General features: G+C 39.9%; 1 protein-coding gene across 1 annotated transcript in view; it reads left to right on the top strand.

The window, feature by feature from the left end:
- The window catches only part of fancc (FA complementation group C), a 39,726-nt gene extending 14,169 nt beyond the window's left edge, over positions 1-25,557 (top strand). Inside the window, 14 exon segments of the mRNA XM_034693011.1 lie at positions 1,251-1,338; positions 1,517-1,611; positions 10,533-10,640; positions 10,738-10,802; positions 11,300-11,464; positions 11,624-11,780; positions 15,764-15,819; positions 15,961-16,060; positions 17,886-17,961; positions 19,931-20,048; positions 21,944-22,118; positions 23,753-23,965; positions 24,850-24,993; positions 24,996-25,557. Of these exon segments, the coding sequence (XP_034548902.1) occupies positions 1,251-1,338; positions 1,517-1,611; positions 10,533-10,640; positions 10,738-10,802; positions 11,300-11,464; positions 11,624-11,780; positions 15,764-15,819; positions 15,961-16,060; positions 17,886-17,961; positions 19,931-20,048; positions 21,944-22,118; positions 23,753-23,965; positions 24,850-24,993; positions 24,996-25,049 (1,614 nt within the window). The 3' untranslated portion in view covers positions 25,050-25,557.
- Positions 25,558-27,377: the final 1,820 nt, after the last annotated feature.

A 27,377-nucleotide genomic window follows, 5' to 3' on the forward strand; every position in this document is an offset into this window, starting at 1 on the left:
TTGTGCTGTTTTATTTATTTACTTACACTTGAGATACTTTAAAGGTGACATATCACGCTTTTTTCATCAAAATATATTGGTCTAAGAGGTCCCCATTAACATGTCTTTAAAGTTTATGCTCAAAAAAACACTTTGAAATCAGATTTTGGCATGCCTGAAGAACCCTCTTCTTCAGCCCTGTTCAGAACGGTCTGTTTTCCCTCTGACCACGCCCCCTCAGGAAGTGGATGTGCCCTTGGCCACATAAAATAATAAGTTGATTGAAACAAAAATGAAAGTTGTATTAACAGCATTTTAAATGTAATATTCATATTTTCAAAGCCATAATTCACTACAGGAGGGTTTAAAAATAAAAAAAATCTGACTTCTTTTTTTAGATAACAACTTTAAAGTCAGAATTCTGACATTTTCTCAGAATCTGACTTTAAAGTTGGAATTTAAAAGTAAACTGTCACAAATTTTTCTTTTTTTTTTTACTGGCCAAACCTCCAAAAATAATCTTTTTCAGTAGCCCTAATCCTCCTCTGTAGTATTGTCCTTCTTTCTATCATCTTTGTTTTTCTCTTTTACTAATCAGCATTGTTTGGGTACTTGGATGGAAAAACTTCAAGGGGTTATATTTTTGAAAAAGTTCAAGATCCAGTGCTGTAGAACAAGTCGTGTTTTTTATTTATATCAGCGAGTTGTGCTGACATAAAACTGGAATCTGTCCAGACCAGGATTTTACAACTGAAGGTCCTCTGAGAAAGTCTAATATCTTTAAAACTTAACTGTAGTCAGGATTAAAGGATTTTATCTTCTTCAGTACACTGTCTGCCTTAGCTTGGAACCTTCTGGATATTTTAATTGGCTGTGAGGTGAAATGAATCACATAGTCTGTGTTTTTGAGCTGGATAAACAGGGACAGACACACACATACTAAAACGTTTACAGGTACAGCACCCAAGAGCAGAGCCCTGTTCTGTACTGTGTATCACTCACTGTTAATTATGAAGGGAGAACACTGACATGGCCAAAACAAAGGTGACACATGAATAATGTATGTGCACATGTGGATTTGCCTTTTAAGTAAAGAAAAAGTGGCTTAATTTGTGTTCTGAGTCTGATTAAGGGCCAGTTGAAAGTATATATACATATTTTACCCTCTTCCACGAGAAGTTTAAACATGGAACTGTATTCAAGATAAAAACATGTAGACTGTTAAATCTGCTTCACCCTGTCTATCTGACTTTCTCTGTTCTGTCCCAAAGAGCTCCACAACAGAGACCCTGAAGAGGCTCCCTTTCCTTGGCCAGTTTCTCGGCCGTCTTTGCTGGAACCCTTATGTCACTGCTGACGGTGAGTTCAGAACAACTTCAACTCCATTTGTGTTAGAGATAGCAGACTGTTTGGGTTTAGAGTATATTTTCTGGTCATGCATGCCTTATGTGCTGGATTAATATGAAACCAGAAATCAGCCATTCACATGGAGACATTAACTTTTTTAAGCTGTCTGTGTGTGTCTTAATGTCTAAAGCTATGAGCAGAAAGCTGTTGTTCCAGTGTCTGTGGGGACTTTACTCAGAGCATCCATGCAATGCTGTGGAAAGAAAAGCCAACCAGTGGATACAGGTATGGGCAGGACTTTCTCTTTCTTTTTTAAAGGGCACTTACAGGCTGTTGACATTTACCATTAAAATACATCCTGAGTGATCAGATCACAAGTGGATCCTGAGCCTACTACCATACATAGTCTGTCTCCATCTGCTTGGGTAGACATGATCAGATGGGTTCTGTGATTGGTTCATCATTCTAACAATGCAGAGCAGTGAAGGTGCAGACGTTCTATAATGTGGATATGTGTTAATCAAGCAGATTTTTTGTATGCTTTTCCAGACACTCCTGTCTGCATTTGATTTTCACTGATAGTCCATAGCACTGTAGAGGAACGTCATGCTTCATAATCAAAGTTTTTATATAATTTTTAACACATTATCACTTGAGTCTGTGATCACCCGTCCTTCTGTCCCTCCCAATCCACATGCATAACAGCAGCAGTCCCCCTTTTTGCAACGCTGTCTATGATTCAGTTAGATGTTTTTTAAAGGCTAATGAAGATGAATGGGGCTCCCTGTTTATTTTAATACACAGCAGAAAGTCGAAAAACCAACCATAAGTGGTTGCTCAAAATGCATTTTGAGAAACATGATGATGCAAAGTGAGAATGTTGCACTGAAAGCTGTCCACTTGTGAACTCAGGATGCATGTTAATACCAGATCTGAACCACCTCTTAGACTAAGGGAGATAGGGTACATGTTAAAACAATTTTTTTTGCAAGAATGAGGTTTAAGAAATGTGATTCGTGAGATCCTCCAGAGATTACACCATGATCTCTTTGATCAAAGTGTGAATTTCCCTGTAACACTAAACCTAAAAAAGAATGGCCATATTTTGAAACAAAAATAGGCTGATACAGGTCCAACAAGCATACCTCAGTTCATCTATTTCTTTAGTTCCCTTATTGAACCGAAAGTTTTTGTTATCCTGTTTTCAAACTAAATAAAGACAGAAATGGGTCCTATATCCAAAAAATGATCATCAGAAAATGTCAATAGTGTTCATCTGACTGAGCCTTAACATCATTTGAGAACTCTCTATGGTATATTTTGTCCATACCATAATCAATCAATCAATCAATCAATCAATCAATCAATCAATCAATCAATCAATCAACCAATCAACCAATCAACTAACCAACCAACCAACCAACCAACCAACCAACCAACCAACCAATCAACCTTTATTTATACTTGAGAGATCATTAAGAGGCAACCCTCATTTACAATGATATTGAGTCATTTACAGTGACATTTAAAAAACAAACAAAAAACAAACAAACAACAATGCATCAAGAGTATGAAAGTCATTCATTTTTTGATTTGGATATAAGAACAATAAAACGATATAATAAAATAATACAAATAAAAGGAGGAATAGGGGATTGACCATAAAAACACTAAAATAGGAAGGTCTGGTGGTTGAAATCATACAATAAATATACACAGGTAAACCTAGCTAAAACAGTTGCAGTGCGGGGTTGAAAGGTTAAAAATTAAGATTCTAAATTGTCCAAGAGGTAAAAGTGCATTTAATTCAAGACGCTGCTGTAACTTATTCCAGGAGTCAGGAGCAGAAAACAAAAAGCAGTCTTTCCCAGTTCTGACCGAACTCGAGGAACATGCAAAAGCAGCTGGTTTGAGGTGGGAGTCTGATATAAACCGTTTGGGTAATGAAGAAGTTCAGTAAGGTAGGTTTGTAATTTTCCTAAGAAAGCTTTATATATTAAAAGATACCAATGGATATTCCGTCTTTCATGGAGAGAGGGCCGGCCAACCTTATTGTACAGAATGCACCAATGTGTGTTAAAGGGGTCACCTGTAATAAATTGTAACGCAGAGTGATAAATGGAGTCAAGGCGTTTAAGGGTTGAGGATGGTGAGTTTCTGTAGATTATGTCCCCATAATAAAAACAGCCTCCACAACCCTCTTCCTACAAATATAGATCTGTTTCTATAGAAATAGCGGATAAATGTAATGAAGCTTAAGATCCAGCCTTAGATGCAGTAAAATTTTCTCTAAGATGTTTATTATTATTATTATTATTATTATTATGGTTATGTTAGGCGACAGTAGTTTTGTGAAAAACTAAAGCTCTTTATACTCTAAACAACATTTTGGCGGTACTTTGTGACTTACTTGCTAAGCCTAGCTGATTCAATACAGCAACAAAGTCAATGTGATGTCACTTCAGTCTTTTTTTCTTCCTGTGTGGTTTTACTGGTAATGTGGGTTTATAAAGGGATTACAGACATAGTCATGAAAAAGGGAAGCTTGAGACAAAAACACTTCATATTTATTGAGGAACAAAGGCCCTGTTCCGCCAGTTCATAACATGATTTAGATGTAGCTGTATTATCTCTTCCAATCGTGCATCGTGTTCCTACTCTCATATTTTTCAAGCTGTATCTGTTTATTTTTAATGTCCTTATTAATTCTTGGCTATCATCACTTGAACAAATACTCCTAAAAAGAATCTGTGTTGGCCTGCCTTTGGGCTGCTGAAGAGATTTTCTTTCTAATTTACTTTTAATAGGAGTTCTCTCGCCAGCCCTTCGTGTCTCCTCTCTAACGGGACATGGATGATGAATGAGGTAGATTGGGTCTCTGTTAGTCTAAGCCTTTTGTGCCCAAAACTGTAAAACATACTTTGAAATCAAATTAAAATCGACTGTTTCATGGCCTCTTGTCACCAGAGGAGGATCAGCCTTTATATTTTGGTTAGTTGATCTTGCTCACTGTGTGTTTTCAAGGCTCACACACAAAGGAGGGAACGAGAACAGAGGGAAGAAAAGATTCTGCAATTTTCAACTTTGAGAGGGTTCACACAGATGGCTCATGATAAACAATGTGGGACCTTCACATTTTTGCCAGATTAACTGTGTGTTTGTATTCTTTTGATTAATTTCTCATCTAATAAAACATCTTGCTAATTAAAACAGTGCCTTGAAAGTAAACCTTATATGTGCCAGATGGTCTTTGACCCAAAAGAGGGGAAGCCGAGTGCATGTGTGCTTGGTTGTGTTTGCGTCTACGGTATGGCTGTTATTGTATGGGTATCTGTTTGCATGCCTCTATAAATTGAATATTTGTGTGTCCCGAAGAGAGAAGCTGATTTTTAGATACATTTTAAATGTTTATTGCTATTGTTCTAATGTATATGAAAAACTCAAGGATACCATTTTGTGAAAGAGATTTCCTGGCTTCATGTTTGTTTATTATCGGCCCATGTGAATCACTAAACACGTGCTTGTAATGATGTTGACCTTACTCATCTGATGTTAACGAAGATAATTGTGGTGTTTTATTTTGGTTTGGTCAGAATTAGGCAGCAACAGCTTAGAATAAGTTTTGCTATAATTATGTACAATGTACTGTACATGATATCCTGAAATATCTAAGAACTCCTTTTATTTTGAAAATTGATGTTAAACCCCTAGAAAGTCAAGTAAGTCATCGATTAGATGCCAGTGTTGAAGCAGTTAATTTTAGCTGTGTGCTCTAAAGCAGCTGATGCCGGTCTGACAGAGTTCACCGGGTCCACTCACGGACTGGATAAAAGTGTCCAAAAAAACACAAGTACAATAAACTCATAACCCACTCTGCAGCTTCCCCTCATTCTCCTCCTCTACCACTCCCCACAAATAACAGGAATGGCGGGAAGTGCAAAAAAACCTACTCACCACAGCTCATCCCGTCTGGGGGAGCAGGGCAGATGTATGGTTTTAGGCCAGAGATGGTCTGTCTCTGTGTGTGTCTCCCTGAGTCTGTGTTGTGTTGGACTGCCTGTCCTGGAATGCACAATGCAGCCTGTTTTCTGTTAGCCCTGTCTGATCTCGCTCCCCAACATTGTTTTCTTGCTGGCTCCCAAATAGACTAAGGGTCTGGTGCTGGTGGCACCTAAATGCTGTGCAAGTCATGTGCATTTGCTCACATGTGTTTGTGAGCATTTGTGCAAAAAGACACATTTTACTGCTACTGTATGTAATATTAGTGGCCACATGTATTTTTTTTCATCAATTTATGATGGTGTGCAGATTGTTTTGTCTTTTCTCCTCTCTGTCTCCCTTTACCCCTCCCTGTCTGCCTCTTTTATCCACATCTGAGTGCTCTCACTGGGTTTGATGAATACTTGGTGCAGCCACATTGCTGCAGGCTATGTCAGATAGTCGTTAGCTCAATTGGTCTGTTTCTCTACATCCTGTGCTAGTGGGGGGACCACACAGTGCTGCAGCAACATGGCATAATCTTTGAGGAGATGACAGATGAGTAAAGCATGAGAGTTTAATATTACAGGGTCGGAGGATGGACACTTTGATAGCTTCCTCTTTGATGTGTAACTTCCCTGACTCAAACAGGTGAACCACAGGTAGGCCCTGGAGCTTCTGTGGCAGCTTTGTACTTTTAAAACATTGTTGTGTTTTTACTTCCATTGGCAGGTACATGCTTTGTTTTAATTTGAATGGAAATGTCTTTGTGGCATAAGGTTTTCCCTTCATGTTTCTATTTCCTCTTGGATGGTAACCCTCATTTAGTCAATTGCCACTAACTGGGGTTGTAGGGCTGGTTGTTTGCTTCTGCAATAATGCTATAATGCTCTACCACCTGGATGTAAATAAGCACAGATGACAGATTGGCAGCACGGTTTGGCTGTTCTTTTTTGGGGCATATTTTCCCTTTTATCAGACAGGACAGCTGTAGAGAGATGGGTGTGGGGAGTAGAGAGTGGGGGAAGGAATGCAGCAAAGGGTCAAATCCGATAGACCAACTAGCGACCACTACGACGGGGACTACAACTTCTGTACATGGGGTGCGTGCTTAAACCGCTAGGCCAAATAGACCCCATGTGTGGTATTTCACACATTTATTTAGAGAGGACAGGACAGGGAACCAGGAGAGTCAGTGGGGGAATAAGTACTTTACCAGAGCAATGTGCAACCAAGCGGCAACCTCCGGTCTAAATGAGTCCAATGCGGAAGTGCTAAAACCTGCAGTTCATTGAAAATCCGCCTGAGGCGGGCTCCAGAAGTACTGGAAGTCACATACACATGAATGGGAAAAAGACAATCTTTACAGCAGAAATAAACATGTTTACAGCCTGGTACAAAAGACGAGTGTAGTCTGGATAGCTAATTTCTTGATCGGCACACACTGTGAGGGTGGTGAATTTTTTTTGTAACGCTGCAATTTCGAAGATATTGAGATTACGAGTCTTCCAATGAGAGGCACAGGTGCCTGCGGGACCACTGTAGCTGTTGGCTAGTAGGCTCAAATTCCGCCTCTTTACGTCACACTCGCTCGACAGCAGCAATATGGCTGCCGCCACCAATTGGCCTCAAAACAGCGCTTCAGAAACAGATGGGTGACGTCACAGATACTACGTCCATATTTTGTACAGTCTATGTGTGCAACCAGCACAGGCATGTGGATGTTGACCTTCAAGGAGGAGCGAAAACTGATGGTGCTAGCTCTGCTGTTGTTAGCCACACTCAGAAAACAATTTGTCATTGTTTACCCACAGACGCAGCGTTGAGCCTAAAACAGATTGTGCTCAATTTTGACTGTTTCTATGGAGCATCCCGAGGTGTCATTTGGCCATGGCTTTCAAGTCTATGCTGCAATTTTCTTTGCAAAACAAAACAAAGTACAGGAGTGGAAATTGTTCACTCTGAGGTTTATTGTGAAACACTGGCAGAAAATGTATCAAGGTTTTGGATGTCATACGTGATAATTAGGGTTTGTTAAGAAAAAGTAAAACTTGTAATCTCAGTCTTTATCCAATCAGAAACACAAAAACAACGTCTCTAATTATGTATGTCAAAAACCACAAATTGTTTACGGTCAATAGATTATATCATTATCCTTACATTACAAGAGAGAATCTATTTTTCCAATTCAAAATGCACTTTAAGACCTTAATGTCAGTGTACCAAGTTTGACCACAATTGCTCATAACTTCATTACTTTGCATGATCATCCTGACCCTTATTTGTACTCTTTTCTCTCATTTTGTCTCCCTCTTGATGCCTCTGCTGTTTTGACCATCAGAGAGTATACTTGAGTCTTTCATTGGTTTTGGGGAGAATTCAATCTTGGCTTTGTAATTGTTAACAGGCACTCATCAAAACCAACCAACCAAGTCTTTTTGCCTCGTGCATTTTTTCTCCATCCTCAGCTTTAATTTTAGATTTATAGAGGGGTATTTTCTGTGGCAGCAGCACGTCCAGGCCCCCAAAGCCAGCGTGGTTGTTGTTTTTCTGCGAGAGAAGGACAACTTTTGACCTAAAGTATTTGCCATCCATCTATCCATTTGCCCCTCATCTCATTCCTCTGGTGACCACACCCTTCTTTTCTTGCAGCCATCGAAGTGCACTCCAGTCTCTCACTGCCATTCCTTCTAACCAGTCTTCCTCCCCCTCTTACCCCCCAGCCCCACTGTGCCTCCTTACCAAGGGTGGGATAAGTGTGATTGGTTTTGTATGTACTGGATGTGCAGAGTTTGAGGGCGCTCAGATGGTAGTGATTGGGGTTGTTTTGTAAGACTATGTGGAGGGTAAGCATCTTAGCGTGCTGTAGGGCCTGGCCAAGGAAACCACACAGCTTCACCAACAGCACTGCAGCGCTCTACTGCCTGAGATTTTGGGTTTTCTCCTTCACTTGTTGTATTTTATGTCCTGTTTTTTTTTTTAAACATATGGAGCCTCTTTCAATCTCTTTCTCTCCTCATCTCCTGCTGATCCCCTTTCATCTGCAGTTTGAAAGGGATTTGTACTTTCTTAGTCTCATCTCAGTGGTCTGGATATTTCCGTGTTCTTGGTTCAGAGGAGTTGTAAAAAAGTGTGCGTGCTGAAGATGTGAGGCCTTGGCTTTCTCTGTTGGATCACACTTAAAAACATGTTTTAGCAGATCAACTTCTTATGGTCCAGTAAAAAGGACTGACCATAAGGTCTAAATCAAACCCTAAATCAAACAGGTCTTTAGAAATATTATCCTACTTCAAATAACAATGATGAATAAATGATTAAAAAATAATAAGCTTATCCAACCATTAAACCATTGTATGCTGTTGCAGCTTTATCATCTTTTCAAGAGCTGATGCCAATGCCGATAACTAGACCGATGGCCAATATCATCCTGATATCATGTTGTTGCAGGTTTTTTTTTTTGCATTTGAAGGAAAATGTTAAATGGTAAACGGACTTGTACTTATAGCGCTTTTCTTCTTTCTGACTACTTAAAGCGCTTTTACACACTTCTCGTCGCTTTCACTCATTCATACTCATTCACTCACTGATGGTAGAGGCTGCCATTTTTAGTGAGGGACCATCAGTGTTAGCTAATCTCATTTGTACACATTCACACACCGCTGAACGACAGCGGGAGCAATTTGGGGTTCAGTGTCTTGCTCAAGGACACTTCGGCATGTGACTGCCGGAGCTAGGATCGAACCGCCAACCTTCCGATTGATAGACGACCCACTCTACCCACTGTGCCACAGCAAATTGATAATGACATCCATCATTTCATGCACATTAGAAACTTATGTACATGGTTATCTTAGCAATTAACTTGTTTTAGATGGATTTTTAATGTAATAGAAAAACACATTGATTTACACTTAAGATTTCAAAACATGACTAAGATTTATGTCAAAAGCAATATTAAACTGCTTTACTCTGCACATCATAACAGAATAAATATTGAACACCAGCGAGTAGCTGTTTTGGGTTTGATATGTTGTCACTTCGAATGAGAAAAACACATTATTGTGTAAGGGGCACAACAGTAACACTGGCGAAGCGGCCTGCAGATTTTTTTTAATATAAATATTTATGGGCATTTTTCCCTTAATTGAATAAGACAGCTGAAGAGAGTCAGGAGAGTGGGGAAAGATATGCATCATTCTTTATCTCCTCTATTCCTCTTTCCAACCCCAAATCAGTCGAGGCAGATGGCTGTCTAACATGAGTCTGGTCCTTCTCGAGGTTTCTGCCTGTGAAAAGAACATTTTTCCTTGCGACTGTAACTTACTTAATGCTGCAAAGTGCTCTGCTCATGGTGGATAAAGATGAGATCACACTGAGTCCTGTCTCTAAGATGGGACTGGATCTCATCCTGGCTTGATGTTTGGTCTTTGTTAATAGTTTAACATAGAGTATGGTGTGGACCTGCTATGTTTGTAAAAGCGTCTTGAGATAACGTTTGTTGTGATTTGGCGCTATATAAAGATTGATGGTTAAGGTTGGGAGTGGAACCAGTATGACCACTGCAGCAACTATATCCTCTGTATACGGGGTGCCAGCTTAAACTGCTGGGCCAACAGTGCCCCTGCCTGCAGTTATCTTTAATCAGCCTTGTGATCGCAGACGTCCACCATTGCCGATTATTTCAAAATGCCATTAATCAGCCCGACTGATCAATCAGTCTATCTCTACTCTCAACTCATTCTCTAACGACTTTACAACGTGTTAAAAATGTCCCTCTGGACGTCCAAAAAGATTGAAAACCACTCTCATAACTTTATAGCTTACAGTATGAGTCTTATGTTCCCTCTTTTTGTTGCTTCATTATGAGTTGCGTTTCTCACAGACAGGAATCAGTTGAGTTTATTGGTCTGGTTTTATCAGTGTATGATGAGGCCCCTTCTGAAAAATGCTTGTAAAACACCAAGGCCGTCTGTAAGGAAGAATGCTCATTTCAGAACTCGCTCATATGCTGTCCATACATTCTCACTTACTGGAATGCCTTTTCTGCACTCATGTGGTTCAAATGATGTGACGCCGACAGATTCATCTTATATTCCAGTAACTAATTAGCTTTGATGTTATGGATCTCACGGTTTGGGCAGATTATTTTAAAGTCTTTTCCACTGTTTTAGATATGCACATAAAGTGATTATAATCTGCTGCATGTTGTGTTGCCTGCCCTCCCACAGAAAGTGTTTTGTCAGCTTGCCACAGAAGAGGATGATGCTACATCCCATGCCTTAATAAAGCATATGGGTGTACCACCTAAAGAGTACCATCTGAAAGTCCTGAGAAAGGTATTGAACACATATTGTTGATTTTCTGATTCTTTCCTGTATAAATGAGTCTGCATGTTATGGTGTCCTCGTTTTAACAAGAACTGTCTTGTTTCAGATGGTGGTAATGCTGCAGGAAAACACCGGGAAGAGCTGCAGTTCTTTCAGCAACATAAATCAGAGGTGCAGCCAGTGGAAACTAGGAGTTCAACCGCTATATGCTGTTTTCTTGATTGGTTGTTTGGAAAATGATCATATTAGTTTCCCAGAGCTTAATCTGGTGTCTCCACATGTCTTGTTTTTCCCAACACACTGAGGAAAATCCCAAAGATTATCAATTAAGAGTGCTCTAAAGCAGGAAAAAAATGTGAATCTGCACTTTTAAAAATAGTAAATCAGGAACAAAAAAAAACCCAAACATCAAAATAGACGCTTCCTTGCTGACTAATTGGCTCAGATCTTCCTCTTCCACACTAGATAAAGCATTGTAGTTATCATGCAGTGTGGTGTGTGAGGCTGTCTGCAGGCAATTTGATTTGAAAAAATCTGAGCAGTGCATTTTGACAGAAAAGATCAAAGCACACGAAACGTTCAAGGCCCTGGAGGCACAAATGCTTAACTTAACATGGCTTTGATAAGAAGTTCAGTTTAATTCAGATTATGTCTGTGTGACTCTGCAGGTGTTCCTGTGACAGCATCCTAGCCATGTCAGAGGCTTGTGTTCCACTGGTCACATGTCCTGAGGCTGCTCCTCTCATTGGTGCTCTGCTGCAGAAGCCAATGACTTGTGTCAGGTCAACACTAAGTGAAGACTTTCTGGATGCTCTGAGCTCTGCATACTCAAGGTAGGGGAACACATACATAATATACTTTGTATAAAACAATAAATACTCAGTTCTGATTATAATGTGTATTTTTTTTCATTATTTTTATAAATATGTGTCCAAACATAACATCCAGTTTTCAGCAGAAAGTTTTAAATGTAACTGGTGTTTTTATTACAGCCAGTGTTTGTCATTAGAAGAGCAGGCTGAAGTGTCTCTGTGGCATCACAGCCTGTCCAGCCTGGAAGAAGCCGTGCTCAGGCTACTGGAGTGTGTTCCTACCAACACAGGATCAGGAACACAGAAACTAGAACAACAACTGGCACAGTCACTGCTGGTGGGTAACTGTACATTGATGAAAATTCAACTTAAAAATTGTGAAGTTATCTCCTCTGCCAAAAAAAGTCTTGTCCTTGTTACCTAGGGTTAACCTCATGTTTTTTTTTCACCTCAAATAACTCCATGCACAGCTATTTTGGCACGTAATGAAAAGGAAGTAGTCCATGACAGCCTAGCGAAAGTTGCAAGTATCCTGTGATTTACTTGAAGATCTGAAATCATGATCAAATCATAAGAGTCAGAGAAATGTCTTACTTCCACATGTGACTCTCTTGGAGGCCTTGTTTCATGTTCACAGTTGAATTTGGAGAGTAACGTGTAGAGTGTTGTGACATTGTTCTGTGGCGCTTTCAGCTATTTTCCTGCTGCGTGAATTGGCAGCATTCAGACTGTTGATAAATTGCTGACATATTGCTGTTGTTAAATGGATTTGTTATGTACATAGTTTGACTCATATGCCTTGAATTACTGGGTCTCACATCAGAAATCTCTGCACACCCCATGTGTGCTTAGCTCCACTTTGAACTACTTCGTAAACTGTGAAACCAAACAGTCCGAATTTAAGGCTCGCTCATTTAGTCATGAAGTATTGCATTGTGATGTTTGCATATGCATAGTTCTTGGAAGCTTTCCATCCGTCACATTTTTTTTTTTTTTTTTGGAGGATCTTTTTTTGACTGTTTTTGCCCGGCCAGCTCACACCATTTGGCTTTTCTGTGCTTGCATGTCACATCATTTGGCTTGCCCTGAACTGCATCTCACATCATTTGGCCTGTGCTACACAGCCTGTACTGTGCAGGGTAAGTACTGAACTCTCTGTCAAAGAATCCACGGCCACTCCTCACTTCATTTAACTTAAGATCATGCCCAGTTCAAAAGTCAGCAATGTTTTTTGAATTTATAGAACAGTGGAATAAGAAAATATCAGTGATTTCTTTTATTCCCTTAGCCATGAGGGTGCTTTTTGTTTTATACGACAATAACTTGCATCATATGGTAACATTAATGCCATTGTGAGTTTAACAATAGGATAATTAATTGCGTCACTTCTTGCTCTAGACAGCTCAATAAAAGTCAGACAAAACACTTGAATTAGATCAATCAATCAATCAATCAATCAATCAATCAATCAATCAATCAATCAATCAATCAATCAATCAATCAATCAATCAATCAGACCTTATTCATAAAGCGCATTTCATACAATGACATTGTAACACAAAGTGCTATAAAAACAACCTAAAATAGAATAAATTAAGAAAAGATCCCACCCCCAGCCCCGACCCCAAACCCACCCCACACTCCTAAGGTTAAGAACACAATATGCAACAATAGTAATAAAAACAATAAGAAATTAAATAAATAAATGAAAAATAAAAAAGAAGTTGCTGAACGAACTGAGGAAACCCTCACATGATATCTTAATGAGGAAACACTGGAGGTAAAATAAGACGTTAAACTCAACACATGAAATTAAAATCACCAAAATAAAATACATTTCTAAGATAATAAAACACAAAAATATTAAACCATTAAAAGAACATAAGATGCTATACTTAAAATAAATAAATAAGTACATAAATAAATAAAGTAGAATAAAAGTGAATACATTTGAAATAGATAATAAAGAAAGTAAGCAAGGAAGAAAGAAAGAAAGAAAACTATTAAGAATAAAAATAAAACTTAGTTAAAAGGGATGCTAAAAATGTAGGTTTTGAGTTTCATTTTAGAAATATTTATGCTCTGGGCAGCCCTCAGATCTTCAGGTAGGGTCTTCCACAGGCGTGGGCCGTGATAGTAAAAAGCTGCTTCACCGTGGATCTTAGTTCTTACGTTTGGTACAATTAAAATATGTAAAATGTCTACCACAACCAAAACCAGTACCTAAAGTTGTTCTTCACAGAGTAGGTATCACATAAAATGAGAAGTGAGGGGGAATTAATCCATACAGACATGATTTCCAGGGATTGTTTGCACCAAATTATGCAGCAAGCAATACGATACCTTGTGTGTACGCTCATGAGTGGCATCCTGTTTACTTCAGGCACTGATTGCACTGCCTTTGCTTGCTGTGGATGTAAAGGAAACTGTTGCGAGAATCAAGTATTAACCTGCCATTCAGACTCCTGTAGGGTGAAGTTAGGTGAAGTTTGTCAGTTGTGTCACTGCTGTTTTCCAAGAGTGATGGTCCACTTGAGCTGCGCACAACATAACACGCTAGTATTGCACGCTTTTTCAGTTAAGGAGTAGCACTGGTGTACACGTATATGAATTACTAACAGTATGAGCAGGAACTTGCCTGCCCATTGATTGCACTTGATTCCATCGTCTTGTCGGATAGAGAAGTTATTTGAACAATTGCATGAACTTTTTGTTTGTCAGTGTGAAAGACAGAGAGCAATGCAATCACTGACTGTTTACTTCTCTCTTTTGTCATTGAACTATTTGTTTACCATCTCATCTATTTCTCTGTTTTTATCACCTAGCTAGCTGACACGCACCATGCACATGTATGCACGTAAACCCTGACACACATATACCTCCAGTCGCTGCGCTTTGTTTATGATATTGCATCTGGTATAGCGTGTCCGTCATTAAGAGGGTGGGAAGTATACATTTAGGTCTTGCTCAGCCTTCAGGTTGTTTGGATTTCAGATGTGCCGTTCACACGTGTGTCTGTCTGTCTATGCGAGGCTAACACGTGTAGATAGGAGAAACCCAAAAGCCGCCTGAGCTGACTGGCTTGTCTCTCTCCTCGCCTCCCTTTCCCTCTTTTGTTTAAACTGCAATCAAAAATGGGAAACATGAAATTAGGCCTGCATTCCTTGTTTTGGCTGGTCCCGCCCCCCCCTGTGATCCAGTGAGAGACACAGGCCCAATAACAATAAACACTCACTTCCTGGGCCTTACTGCCAAAAACAAGATGTTTGTTGTGTGCTGTAATTGACCCTCCTTGAAGTGTTAGTGGTAAGGTATGGAGGAGGATGCTCAAAAAAGACCCCATCTGTTTTCACTAGGTGGAACCATGACAGTTCGCACACATGCATGCGTGCTGGCATGCAACCCACTATGCAGAATCTCACTGACATACTGAAACCGTATGCCAGTTTATTGCTCATGCCCACAATACAGTTACAAGTCAACTTCTGCTTTGTCTGATTAAAGCTGTTCTCTGGTCTGAAAGACAAAAGAAGAAACAGACATGACTAAACTGAGGAAAATGACTTGTAATGACAGCATACAAACACTAGGTGGGGCTCTTCTTCTAACCTAACTGAAACTGTGATATTCTGGCCCATTTTCTTTATTATAGAACCAGGACAAAGGAATCAATACATTTTTGGCATCGATTTGGTAGATAACTGTGATATATGATTCACTTCCTATTAAGCTACCAATGTTAATAGCAGGTTTTTGTATTGACAGGGTGTAATTTTGAAGAAATAAACTGTTCACACTTTTCCACTTCAGGATTAAAGCATGTATGGTAGACTACATCTTCCTCCTATAGTGAGGCGTATGTCCCAATATATGAGAATGGGGTGGGTGTGGAGGATGGGTGGGGAAAAAATAATTAGGGACTAGAAGAGATATATAAACATAAGGAGGGAGGCAGTCATGAAAAGTACAGCTGTTAAATGTTTGCGCTGGGGCGTTTTAGAATGTGTTAAATCTAAAACACATGATGCGTGTGCATTAGGCGGAGATGGGAGAGTAAGTGCATGTGTGAGTGTGGGTGTGTGAGGAAGGAATTGACAGAGTGGTAAACTGGGTGACTAATGGGGAGAGAGTGTAAAGTGAGAGGAGCTGAAGCACCATGGATGTATGTAGGCAATACGACAGTGACACCCAGTGGTCAGGGTGTCGGGGTTTAGATGTGTGTGTTTGTGAATTGTTAAGAAATTAAAGAAGATTTCAGTAGCTATGAAGCAGCATGACGGTAAAAACTACACTTGTTTTGTTTTTGTGTGTGTGTTACAGCCCAAAGCCTGTGCTCAGCAATACTCCATGTTCTTGGTTGTAAATGACATCTTCAGGTGAGAGCTGTGATCCACTTTTGTGTTGTGCTTTTGGTTTATGTTTTGGACTACTAAAGTGAAATATCTGTACGATTATCTGCAAATCCTGTTGATGTGTTACAGCAGAGTACAGTATGACAGTGGGTTTGTGTCCAACAGGTCTATCCTGAAGCAAGCTGAAGGGGTTGAGCCTGTTAAGTGTCTAATCCAAAGCTTTACCAGCTGTTTCCTCAGGGAACTGGCATTGCAGCAACATCAGGTAGGCCCCGACATCACAACACAAGATATACAATATATAGATATTTTCTCCTTGGGCTACAAATAGGTACATTTTTTGAATGACCGATTATTTATTTGGTTTATAAAAAATTGCAGAACAACCAAAAATAGTTGGCAAATTCAAATACTTCATGTTTATTCTGACCAAGAGTCAGAGAGATGTATATTTCACATTGTCCATGAAAATAATAATTTTAAAAAATCTTAAGAAATTCAAAGATCATTTGAAAATACTTTTTTTTTTTTGTAGGTGATGAAATCCAAGGTATCAAATTAATTTTTTTAACAATCTTCTTGTTGTGTCTTGCTTTTAACAGAGGGCAGAATCAAAATAATGTAGAAAAATACAGTACATAGATCCAAAAAGACAGCCCCCGACCCGCCATGTTCAGGTCCGGTCCTTTAAAAAGAGTGCCTGATTCATTGCAGTTCATAAGACATTTTGGGAGAAATAATAAGTAAGTACTTAAATAAGAACTTATGTCAGTTGTCAGTATTTGTGTTTCTAAATGGAGAGTGTAGAGGAGTTACAGATTCTGTCTCCAAGAATAATAGAAAATCACCCCAGATCTTTTTAAACTCTCCTTGATTGCCCCTGAGGTTGTACAATGTCATCTCACTTTTGCTAATTCATTAATCCATCTCTTTGTTGTAGGAGGTTGTTCGTCCTTCCTCTGCATGGCTATACATTTATTGGCTATGATAAGGCTGTTTTTAATACATTTATTTTTGTATCTACTATGTTTTTTCCACATGCATCACCCAAGAGAGTTCAAATTCAAATACTTCAGGTTTATTCTGACCAAGAGTCAGAGAGAAGTACATTTGGTATTGTCCATGAAAATGCTAATTTTAAAAAATCTTAAGAAATTCGAAGATCTATTTTTTATCGGTGATGAAATCCAATTATTAAGTATAACATACGGCAGAGACAATCGTTTTAATCGAGATGCTGCACACTTTAATCAAAATACTGATGTGTTAATTAAGGAACTTAAATGTATGACCCTGAAGTGCTTAGTCACACAAAAGATGGATATTCACTTCTGCTAATGCACTCTTTGCCTGAAATAAAAATATGCTTACTGCAGGCTTAGATGCACACACGCAGGGCGCTGAACAATTACCTCTCCTCTGCAGGCAAATTCACTTAACATTTGATGAATCTTCCACATCATTATCACTCGATCTCCAGCCGGGAGCTCGCTGCTTATACACCACAAACACCTCTGCAGTGTAGACAATGATGCAAATTGCTTTCAAATCATCAATTTGCAGCTTATAACTTTTCAAAAATAAAACACCTGCAATGTGTCGACACCAATTTAAGCTGTTCTAATGATGTGTCGTCACATAATTTCAAACTTTTGACGAACTCTCAGCCCACTGCCGATTCTCTCTGATAAACATGATTGTGTTGTTGTGTAAGGAACCTCCATCATCACTCACATGTCCACCATTACTGTCAAAAGGCAGAACAAACAGATGTGTTGTGGCATAGGTGTAATGTATAACCTGCTACACGGTCTTGTGACTATTACTGAAGTCCTTTTCACCTCTATTAACCAGTAGATGGCAGTGCTACTGTGTGTTTACAGAGGACCCAGTTTTAATGGCTGTAGTCACACCGCACTAAACGCTCCCTATTACATGCTACATTAGACACTAGCACCTCCTGTATCACCGCTACACAGCCTCCCAGTCTAAATGTCATTTTTCAGGCTTTCAGAACTCAGTGATGTATGAGTTCAAGGTAAGTATGATTTACATTTATGGAGCTAAATTTGTGCTCTGCATTGTTCCAGGCGAGGGTTTCTCTGAAGGCCTGGTTCCCACAGTCACCTCAGAGACTGCTTGTTCCTCTCTTAACCCTGCCGTCAGGTCAGTGCTTACATACACACTCATGTGTCTGTGTGTGTATATTCTGCAGGATATTTCACTTTGATACAATACACAACACATCACAAAGTCTTTTCAGGTATTTTTTAAACGTGTGTCAACATAAATTTCCTGCTGCAGAGAGAATGGACTCCTGTGTTTTGCTTTTTCTGATCAATTATAGTTATTTAACAACTGTAGTGAGTGCTTTATGACTGATATAAAAGTTGACAATCTAAAATTGATAGTTATTTTGGATGACTGAAACCATTGATCATTTGCACAAGCACTAATGCATCTTATGTTTTTCAGAGAATAAACATTTTCATCTTGACTTAATGTGCTTTATCAACATTCATGTGTAGGAATATTTACAATTAAAGGGATGCACAGTAGTTGAGGTGAGTGTAGGGGTACAGCAGAGCAATGCTTATCAGTGTGTGCCCAGACTGGCCTGTAGGACAGCAATGATTTACATGAATGGAGCCATTTAGGGACACACTGGAGCTCAGCCAGAACTCTGGGTTAATTATTACCGTGCATGTGCATGCGTTTGGTGGAGGGCAATTTTTCACCAGAGACTGAACGGAAACAGTACTGTGAAAAGTTAAGACTATGAGGTTTTATCATGATTTGTGCTCCTGCTTACAAAAGCTATAAATTAAGAGTTAAGATTGCATTGTTAGGACACAGCCGGAGGGGAAGACCTGAATCAAGATATCAAGTATTTAGAATTTATTTTTTCTTCAGTTTGTTGTCAGCCTGCAGAGTCAGTTAGATTGGATTTTAGTGCAAAATGTGGTTTGTGGTAGGAAAGTTATTTTTGGCAGAACAATGTGCCGTGTGAGAAACACCATGCTGGTCCTTTGAGTGGTTAGAAATAATAGCTGGAAAACAGGAAAACGTAGTTTTAAGTTCTAACAGTAGTTGATCCAGTTCTGCTTGGAAAATTCTTGTGGCTGATATTTGTAAAGCTGCCTTTAAAGTTATTTCACATGAAAAATTCACATGTGTTACCCTCTGGATTGTAGTAACTCTTAGTGCATCTTATTGTTCAACATTAAAATAAGCTCTCTGTTTTTATATTGAGAGTTTGATGAAAAGACTGTGGCATCACAGTCATGTATACTGTAATAATTTAGTCCCTGAAATCTGGCTAAGCATAAAGACAAGACACTGCAAGCCTGGCTTGGTCTAAATAAAACCAAATCCATATATGAACATTGCATGGCTTTTGTTTGTTCAATCAAAAACATACCTGAAACTTGTTTTTCTAATTCTAATATCCTTCTGAATGAGGTTTCTTGAATGCTTGAGTTGTTGTTTCTCTTATTCTTTCTATCTCTTGGGCTCCAGAAAACCGTCATGGGCATTTTCATTATACTTGACATTTCACCATCCAAAAAGATATTTATGAAGAACATAACTGGATATGAATCAATAATGTAATAATTGTTGCAGTTCTCTGCTAAAATTACATTTAATGTTTTCAGTTGAACACACATGCCGGACATTTTTCTAGGTCCTTAGCGATGGCGTCTGAAAGTTGAGTGTTGTTGTCAACTTGAGGTTAAATAGCAACCAGCTAAGACTTTGAGAGGTTACTGTGCCAGGCTAAGAAATAGTCACACACACAACAATGGCTCCTTGTTATCTGTACTCTTCCATTTTATTTGGATTCATCATAAGCATAATATGTACGTATTTTTTCTGGCTTCTGTGCTAAGATAACAGGCTGTTGGGTTAGGTTTCATATTTACCAGACAAACATGAGACATTTAATAATCCTCGTATCTTGATAAATATATTTCCCAACCTTTAAATAAATAAATGTTTATTCCATGGTGTTGAACTATTCCATTCACCATGAATAGACAGCATTCTTAGAATTTGGGAAGATAAATTAACTGTAAAAAGTGCTTATATGGTCTACAAGTGATCATTATGTCTGTGTCTGAATGTGCTCTTTCAGAGATGCCTCGGGAGGCTTGGAGACGTCACCTGAACTGGCTCAGCAGCTCATTACAGAGACTGACAGAAGAAGAAGAAGAGGGGGAAGACGGAGAAAGCAGCAGTAGCACCAGTTTAGAGTGAGAAAGGCTTGCAGAGAGAATGTGTTAATGTGCGTCCGCTTCCACCACCCTACCGACTGCCTGTGTGGTGCTCTTATTTCCATTAGCTGCTTTTGAGGGGGTGGTTAGTCAGATATTTTCCCCTTGCATCACAGCAGAGAGGTCCTGGTGCGCTGCAAGGCTCCTCCAAGCTCTCATTAGAGGCTATTAGCTTGGGAAAGAAAGAGCTTTGGAGAAAACAAGTGTTGGAAAGCCCAATAAGAGTGAGAAAAAGAATGTGGCAGAAGAATAAAAGAAATTAGACAGAGGAAAAGATACTTGATTAGCATGAAATACGTAAAAGCAGAAATGGAACAGTCTTGGTTTGATGGATTTAGAGAATAAGAGGATGCAGATAAAAAGCACAAATCTGTTGATGTTGCAGAGATAGAGATGGCTGACTTGATACCCTACAGCTGCGGTTGTTAACAAGGCCCATTATCCCCACCGCTGCTCCATTCTGGAGCTCCATGCAAAATTCCCAAACATTGTTCAGAGCCAGCGGTGGGAAAGTGGTATGTTGAGTTGCTCCCAGTAAAGATGCAGCTGCCAGGGCCCTGCAGCAGGGTGCTGCTGTTTGTATTTAGAAGCCAAATGGGAAGAAGGGAGATGAGGAAGATAGCTGTAATGATGGTATTAGGGAAATATGAGAGAGAGAGAGAGAGAGAGAGCGAGAGCGAGAGCGAGAGCGAGAGCGAGAGAGAGAGCGAGAGAGAGAGAGAGAGAGAGAGAGAGAGAGAGAGATTCAAATCGATCCTCCATCTTCAAGTCATTGTCTCATTGTTGCAGCTGTGCGTCTGTTTCTCTCTCCAGCTGAATTCTCTTTTTCAGCCTATGTTGCATCCATTTTTACATCTTACAGTTATTTATAACACTTAAAGTCCCTCTTCCCTGTCCCTCTTTATTCATCTTTATGGCTGCAACTAACAACTATTTTCATTATTGATTGACTGTTTTATAAATTCTTTATGGGATGAATTATCACCGGTCGATGTCACAAATGGGAACAACTAATGAGGTTCAGTATCTAATTCTGAATCAGATCTGTATAAAAGCTTGTCTCTCTTTGATCATCCATTGTTCCTGTCAGTGGGGGTGGGTCTGATATTCTGATAACCAGAACTGTAGCTCATTAATAAGCTCTTATGATGTAAATCACCCCTCCCAGCCCGGTGGGTTTGTGTGAGACAATGGAAACTCAATCATTGAGTGTACACTTTGAAAGTACATTGACAAAAAGATGCCATGTTTATTAATCAATTGTATTTACATGCATCCCCTTTCTCAAAGCAATTTTAATATTTAGACAAAAAAACCTGCTTATGTTATTCGTTTGTCAGTTATTCTTTTTTATGATGAGTATTATAGACGGTGAATCTCAGTCCTTGGAAAGACTGAAGCGGGGATGTGTTGAGTGGATGTGTTGAGTGCCAGGCTGTTTAGGAACTTTACAAGACCACCCAAATAATCTTAGTTTATAAATACTCAGCCCTCTTTTCAGACTGGTACTCTCAGGAGGTTGGGCATAAACCGAAAAGGAAATTTACAAAAAGTTCAGTTCACTGTGAAACTTTGTCTGCTGATGAGAGCGGAAATATTCGACTGAGAGTTCTGGAAAGATCATTTGTCTTGATTGTGATGACAAGTTTTTGAATCAGCATCCATTTCCAGGTTCAAGAATTCATTGTTATACCTATTATAATCAAAGACTTTGTTATAAATGTTTTGTTTTTCATCTTGCAGCATGCGCTAAGGTAGTTATGTTCTCTGTTGTGCTGCAGTGTCTTTTAGTTACACATTTGCAAAGAGAGAATGATTGATTAAGCATCTGCTGAGTGGTCGTGATGAGCACTGTTCCTCCTCCTGTACTCTAGGGGGCACTACAAAGTCTTTGAGGCCTGGTTCCTGCTGGTTCAGTGTGCACACTGGGTGCAGGTGGCTGCCCAGCTGCTGGTGACATCCGGGCCTGAGGACTGTGACCAGCTGCTGTGGCTGCTGACTTTCTACCACTACCCCACAACCAGGGGGCACCAGAGAGCACTACAGCTGGTAAGGTTTTTACTTTAGCCTTATGTATGTCAGCCATGCTTGTCTCTATGTATGACATCATTGTTCAGAAGTGCTTTTATAACATTAGGGAAAGTAGCCAGAGTGACTTTAAGCTAGTCAAAGTTAGGCTAACTTTTTGAAGACGTTAGTTTGTTCATTTTTGTTCCTGTCCTTTTGATCTTTGAGAACTTCATGACCATGTTTTGACAAGAGGATAAATTGTTATCCCGATTGACTGGTTGCAATGTTAGCAAATTGACGTTCACAAGATAGCCACATCCAGCATTAGTAAGATAATTAAATTCCCATCAACTCTAGCCATAATTTGTGTTTAGAGCTCGATAGCATTGTTGTTCGATCACATGTTGGGTGTGCTGAACAAAATATGAGTCCAATGTGGAAGTGCTAAAAACTGCAGTTCATCAAGGATCCGCTTGAGGCTGGCTCCGGAAGTACCGGAAACCACATACACACCAATTCAAAAAAGCCGATCTTTACAGCAGAAATAAACATGTTTAGAGCCTGCTACAAGAAAACAAGTGCAGTCTGAATAGCTCATTTCTCAATCTGCTCACAATGTGAGGGGGGTGAATTTTTTCTTAAGCGGCAATTTTGAAGAAATTGAGATTACGAGTCTTCCAATGAGAGGCACGGCTGACTTGATTGACAGGCGGGAACACTGTAGCTGTTAGCTAGTAGGCTCAAACTCCGCCTCTTTACGTCATGATCGCTCGACAGCAGCAATATGGCTGCCGCAGATGATTGGCCTCAAAACAGCGCTTCAGGAACAGATGGGTGACGTCACGGATACTGCGTCCATATTTTATAAAGTCTATGGTTTCTATTTGTTACCTTTGACAGCTGCTAGCATAGCACCAGGGCTTGCTTTTTCAAACCATTAATTCAGAAGTCCATTTTGACATTTTTCTTTGTACGATTTTTTGATACAGCTTTGGAAACTTCGCTGTAGCTAACTGTAAAAGAACTACACTGGGTTTCAGCTTTATGGTTTTTTTTATATGACTTGACAAGCAAGTCAAATAACTATAAGCCCAGATAGCCTGTCTAAAGACTGTGCAGCATCATAACTCAACAACATAACAGAACTGGATGCTTCACGGTTATTTGCTCTTGACAGGTCAGTTGTCATTGAAGGCCATAGAACTAATCATGAGAAAGAAGAACAACACATAAAATAATAAATTATGGATGACCTCCTATCTGAGAGGAGAGAATGAGCCAGTGGCCACAAGAGAGAGAGAGAGAGAGAGAGAGAGAGAGAGAGAGAGAGAGAGAGAGAGAGAGAGAGATACAGATGAGGGAGTGGGGGTGAGGAGGGTGATGTAGTATTGATTTCTCAGTGAGTGTCTGGCCAGCTGGCCTGAGTTTCATCTCTCTGTCTCCTGTTTGTCCGCCTCCTCTCATAACCCTCGGAGACTTGCTGTCGTCGCCGCCGTCTCTCTCTCTCTCTCTTTACTATCTTACCTTCCTACTCACAGGGGTTGTCTTTGTTCATCACTTGTGAATCACTACTTTATTGATTTCTATTTGCAGGGCAGATACTTTAAGAAAATCCTTCTTGATTCCATTGTGGTCTTTAAATAAACATTGTCTAAATGTGACATGTTTTCCAGGTACGTGCCAAAGAAGCATGGGACCACCTGCACTCCACTTTCTTGGTTGTACTCCCTCCTCTTCCTGTTGAGCACTTGAAGTCATTGATCACTCTGCTGTCACCACGATCTCAGCAACCATCACTGTCTACACTATTTATTCTCAGCCTTTTAGTCAACTTTGCTGTTTTCTCCCAACAACCGCTGAGTGGATCAACAGAGATTTTTCAGACGGTATGGAAGTGATTTATTATCTTTTCCCTGAAGATGTGTGTGTGTATTTTTTTAATCCATGCTCCTTGCATTCAGTGGAAGGACAGTCATGCACAGAATGGCTGAATTCACACCTTATTCTTGTTTTCATTTGAGGTTTGTGATGTGTTAGAAAGGTTCAATTACGGTCAAGATGAAAAGAGAAGAGCCTTTTTTTTTTTATACTGCTTTTAAACTGAAAATCCAAAATGTAACATTGCACAATGCTTACTGTAGAATGTTCCACTCTTTTCTGTCCTTTTGGTACTGATACCCATACTTAATGTAAGTAATGACTGAAACTGACCAACCCTCTGATACTTAAATGTAAAACATTATTGAGAAAGAGAACACTGATAGCTGACCTTTTTCAAGTTTTGACTAACATGATGACCCGCCAGCACTGACATAATGTTTGTTATTGTTACATGATAATGTATCTGATGCCTGTTGATTTTTAGGGCTGATTGTAATGGATGGGTGTGTTGACTGGCATACTAGTCAATACTAATTTTTAGGCTGAATCAAGGGTGGATCAGCATTTTTGCTGGGTCCAAAATCTCGTACTCCATGTCCACCACTGACTTTAAGATGTTGAACAAACTATAAACATATAAATGTAAATATCATGAATTAAAAACAATCATGACATCCATCCCTGAGAGTTACACATCACGAGTTGTCTAGTTTGCTGTTTCTTTTACATCCTGATGAATCAGAGATAGAGTTGCTCTTGTTTGATGCCACTGAATTTTATTCTTCTAAGCTTTTTGGCACTGACACAACCAATATCTCTTTGTCTTTTTGTGTATGTGTGTATGTGTGTATGTGTGTGTGTGTGGGTGGGTGGGTGTGTGTCCGTTCAGGTGGTGGATGGGTCCGGTCTGGTTGATGAAGCAGCGAGTCTTCTCAGCTCACTGGAGCTCAAACTGAACGGAGGAAGCTGTTTATCAGGCGATGCTAACAGAGTTCATCTCAGGATCAAAGCTCTTCAAAACACACTAACACATATGCACACAGCACCAAGCCCTGCCGAGAGCCCGGCACACACACTCACACTGCCTAGAAAAGGTGAGAGAGCGCATACCCCCACACACACTCATTAATGCAGAGAACCACACATCAGTGAGTTCATCCCCGGCTCAGGGTTTTTTAGGGCACCTTTGCAGAATGACAAATAGCCGCACTCATTGTGTAGATATGCTGCGGTACAATGACAGGAGTGTGTCAAAACAGCCCAGCGAGGACAGATTATTTGGAGAGGCAGCAATTATACGCACACGCACAAAACACAACTGCAAGGCCCACAAGGACACTTGAGCAGTGACAGATCATACTGCAAAGAAGCAGCAGCTCGTACAGCGTGTCTGAGTCCTCCCACTCACATAATTGTGGCACAACATAAATCCTTCACGCTACACATGCTGACTGAAAGGCATTTACGTTTAGAGGACGGGACAACCAAACAGCAGTTATATCTGGATAATTACTGTTTGTGCTGAAATGTGTTTATATGAAAATGGTATCCTGAATGCTGAGTACATTATAAAATGTGAATAATCAAATAAGTTTCATATATTTCTCTACTGCTTTTCTCTATTTTCTACCGCATCTTTATTTATGGAGATGATTTGACAAAAATACAGTTGCTGTGTAATGTACAGTCATGGCCAAAAGTTTTGAGAATGACACAAATATTACATTTTCACAAAGTCTGCTGCTTCAGGGTTTTTAGGTGTTTTTGTCAGATGTTTCTATGGTATAATGAAATACAATTAGAAGCATTTCATAAGTATCAAAAGCTTTTATTGAGAATTACACAGAATTCATGCAATAAGTCCATATTTGCAGTGTTGACCCTTCTTTTTCAAGACCTCTGCAATTCTCCCTGGCATGCTGTCAATCAACTTCTGGACCAAATCCTGACTGATGGCAGACCATTCTTGCATAATCAATGCTTGGAGTTTGTCAGAATTTGTGGGTTTCTGATTGTCCACCAGCCTCTTGAGGATTGACCCCAGGTTCTCAATGGGATTAAGATCTGGGGAGTTTCCTGGCCAAGGGCCCAAAATCTTAATGTTTTGTTCCCCGAGCCATTTTGTTATGACTTTTGCTTTATGGCAAGGTGCTCCATCATGCTGGAAAAGGCATTCTTCATCACCAAACTGCCCTTGGATGGTTGGGAGAAGTTGCTCTCGGAGGACGTTCTGGTACCATTCTTTATTCATGGCTGTGTTTTTAGGCAAGATTGTGAGAGAGCCCACTCCCTTGACCGAAAAGCAACCCCACACATGAATGGTCTCAGGATGCTTCACTGTTGGCAAGAGACAGGACTGATGGTAGCGCTCACCTCGTCTTCTCCGAACAAGCCTTCCTCCAAATGCCCCAAACAATCAGAAAGGGGATTCATCAGAGAAAATGGCTTTACCCCAGTCCTCAGCAGTCCAGTCCCTGTACCTTCTGCAGAATATCAGTCTGTCCCTGATGTTTTTACTGGAGAGAAGTGGCTTCTTTGCTGCCCTCCTTGACACCAGGCCTTCCTCCAAAAGTCTTCGCCTCACTGTGCGTGCAGATGCACTCACACCTGCCTGCTGCCATTCCTGAGCAAGCTCTGCACTGGTGGTGGCCCGATCCCGCAGCTGTAACACCTTCAGGAGACGGTCCTGGCGCTTGCTGGACTTTCTTGGGCGCCCTGGAGCCTGTTTGGCAACAATTGAACCTCTCTCCTTGAAGTTCTTGATAATTCGATAGACGGTTGACTGAGGTGCAATCTTACTCGCTGCTATAAACTTCCCTGTTAGGCCCTTTTTGTGCAATGCAATGATGGCTGCACGTGTTTCCCTGCAGGTAACCATGGCTAACAGATGAGGAACAATGGTGTCATGCACAATCTTCCTTTTAAAGTGTCCAGTCACTCAATCATGACAGATTGATCGCCAGCCTTGTCCTCATCAACACCCACACCTGTGTTAATGTGTGTGACACCTGTGTGTCATTGAAATTATGTTAGCTGGTCCTTTTGGGGCAGGGCTGAAATGCAGTGGAAATGTGTTTTTGGTGATAAAGTTCATTTTCAAGGCAAAGAGGGGACTTTGCAATTAATTGCAGTTGAGCTGATCACTCCTCATAACATTCTGGAGTATATGCAAATTTCCATTATAAAAACTGAAACAGCAGACTTTGTGAAAATTAATAGTTGTGTCATTCTCAAAACTTTTGGCCATGACTGTACTTGACACCTTATTGACTCTTGCTGGAACTGTACAAATAGCAAATGCAGACTGATGTTTATATTTTCTGATGCCATAGAATAATGAAATACTGAAATTATTCATCGCTCATCATTGAAGTTTCTCTACAAGGTATACTTGGATTTTAGTTAATACAATCTAAC

Source organism: Notolabrus celidotus, chromosome 9 (assembly GCF_009762535.1).
Source record: "Notolabrus celidotus isolate fNotCel1 chromosome 9, fNotCel1.pri, whole genome shotgun sequence".
Taxonomy (NCBI): domain Eukaryota; kingdom Metazoa; phylum Chordata; class Actinopteri; order Labriformes; family Labridae; genus Notolabrus; species Notolabrus celidotus.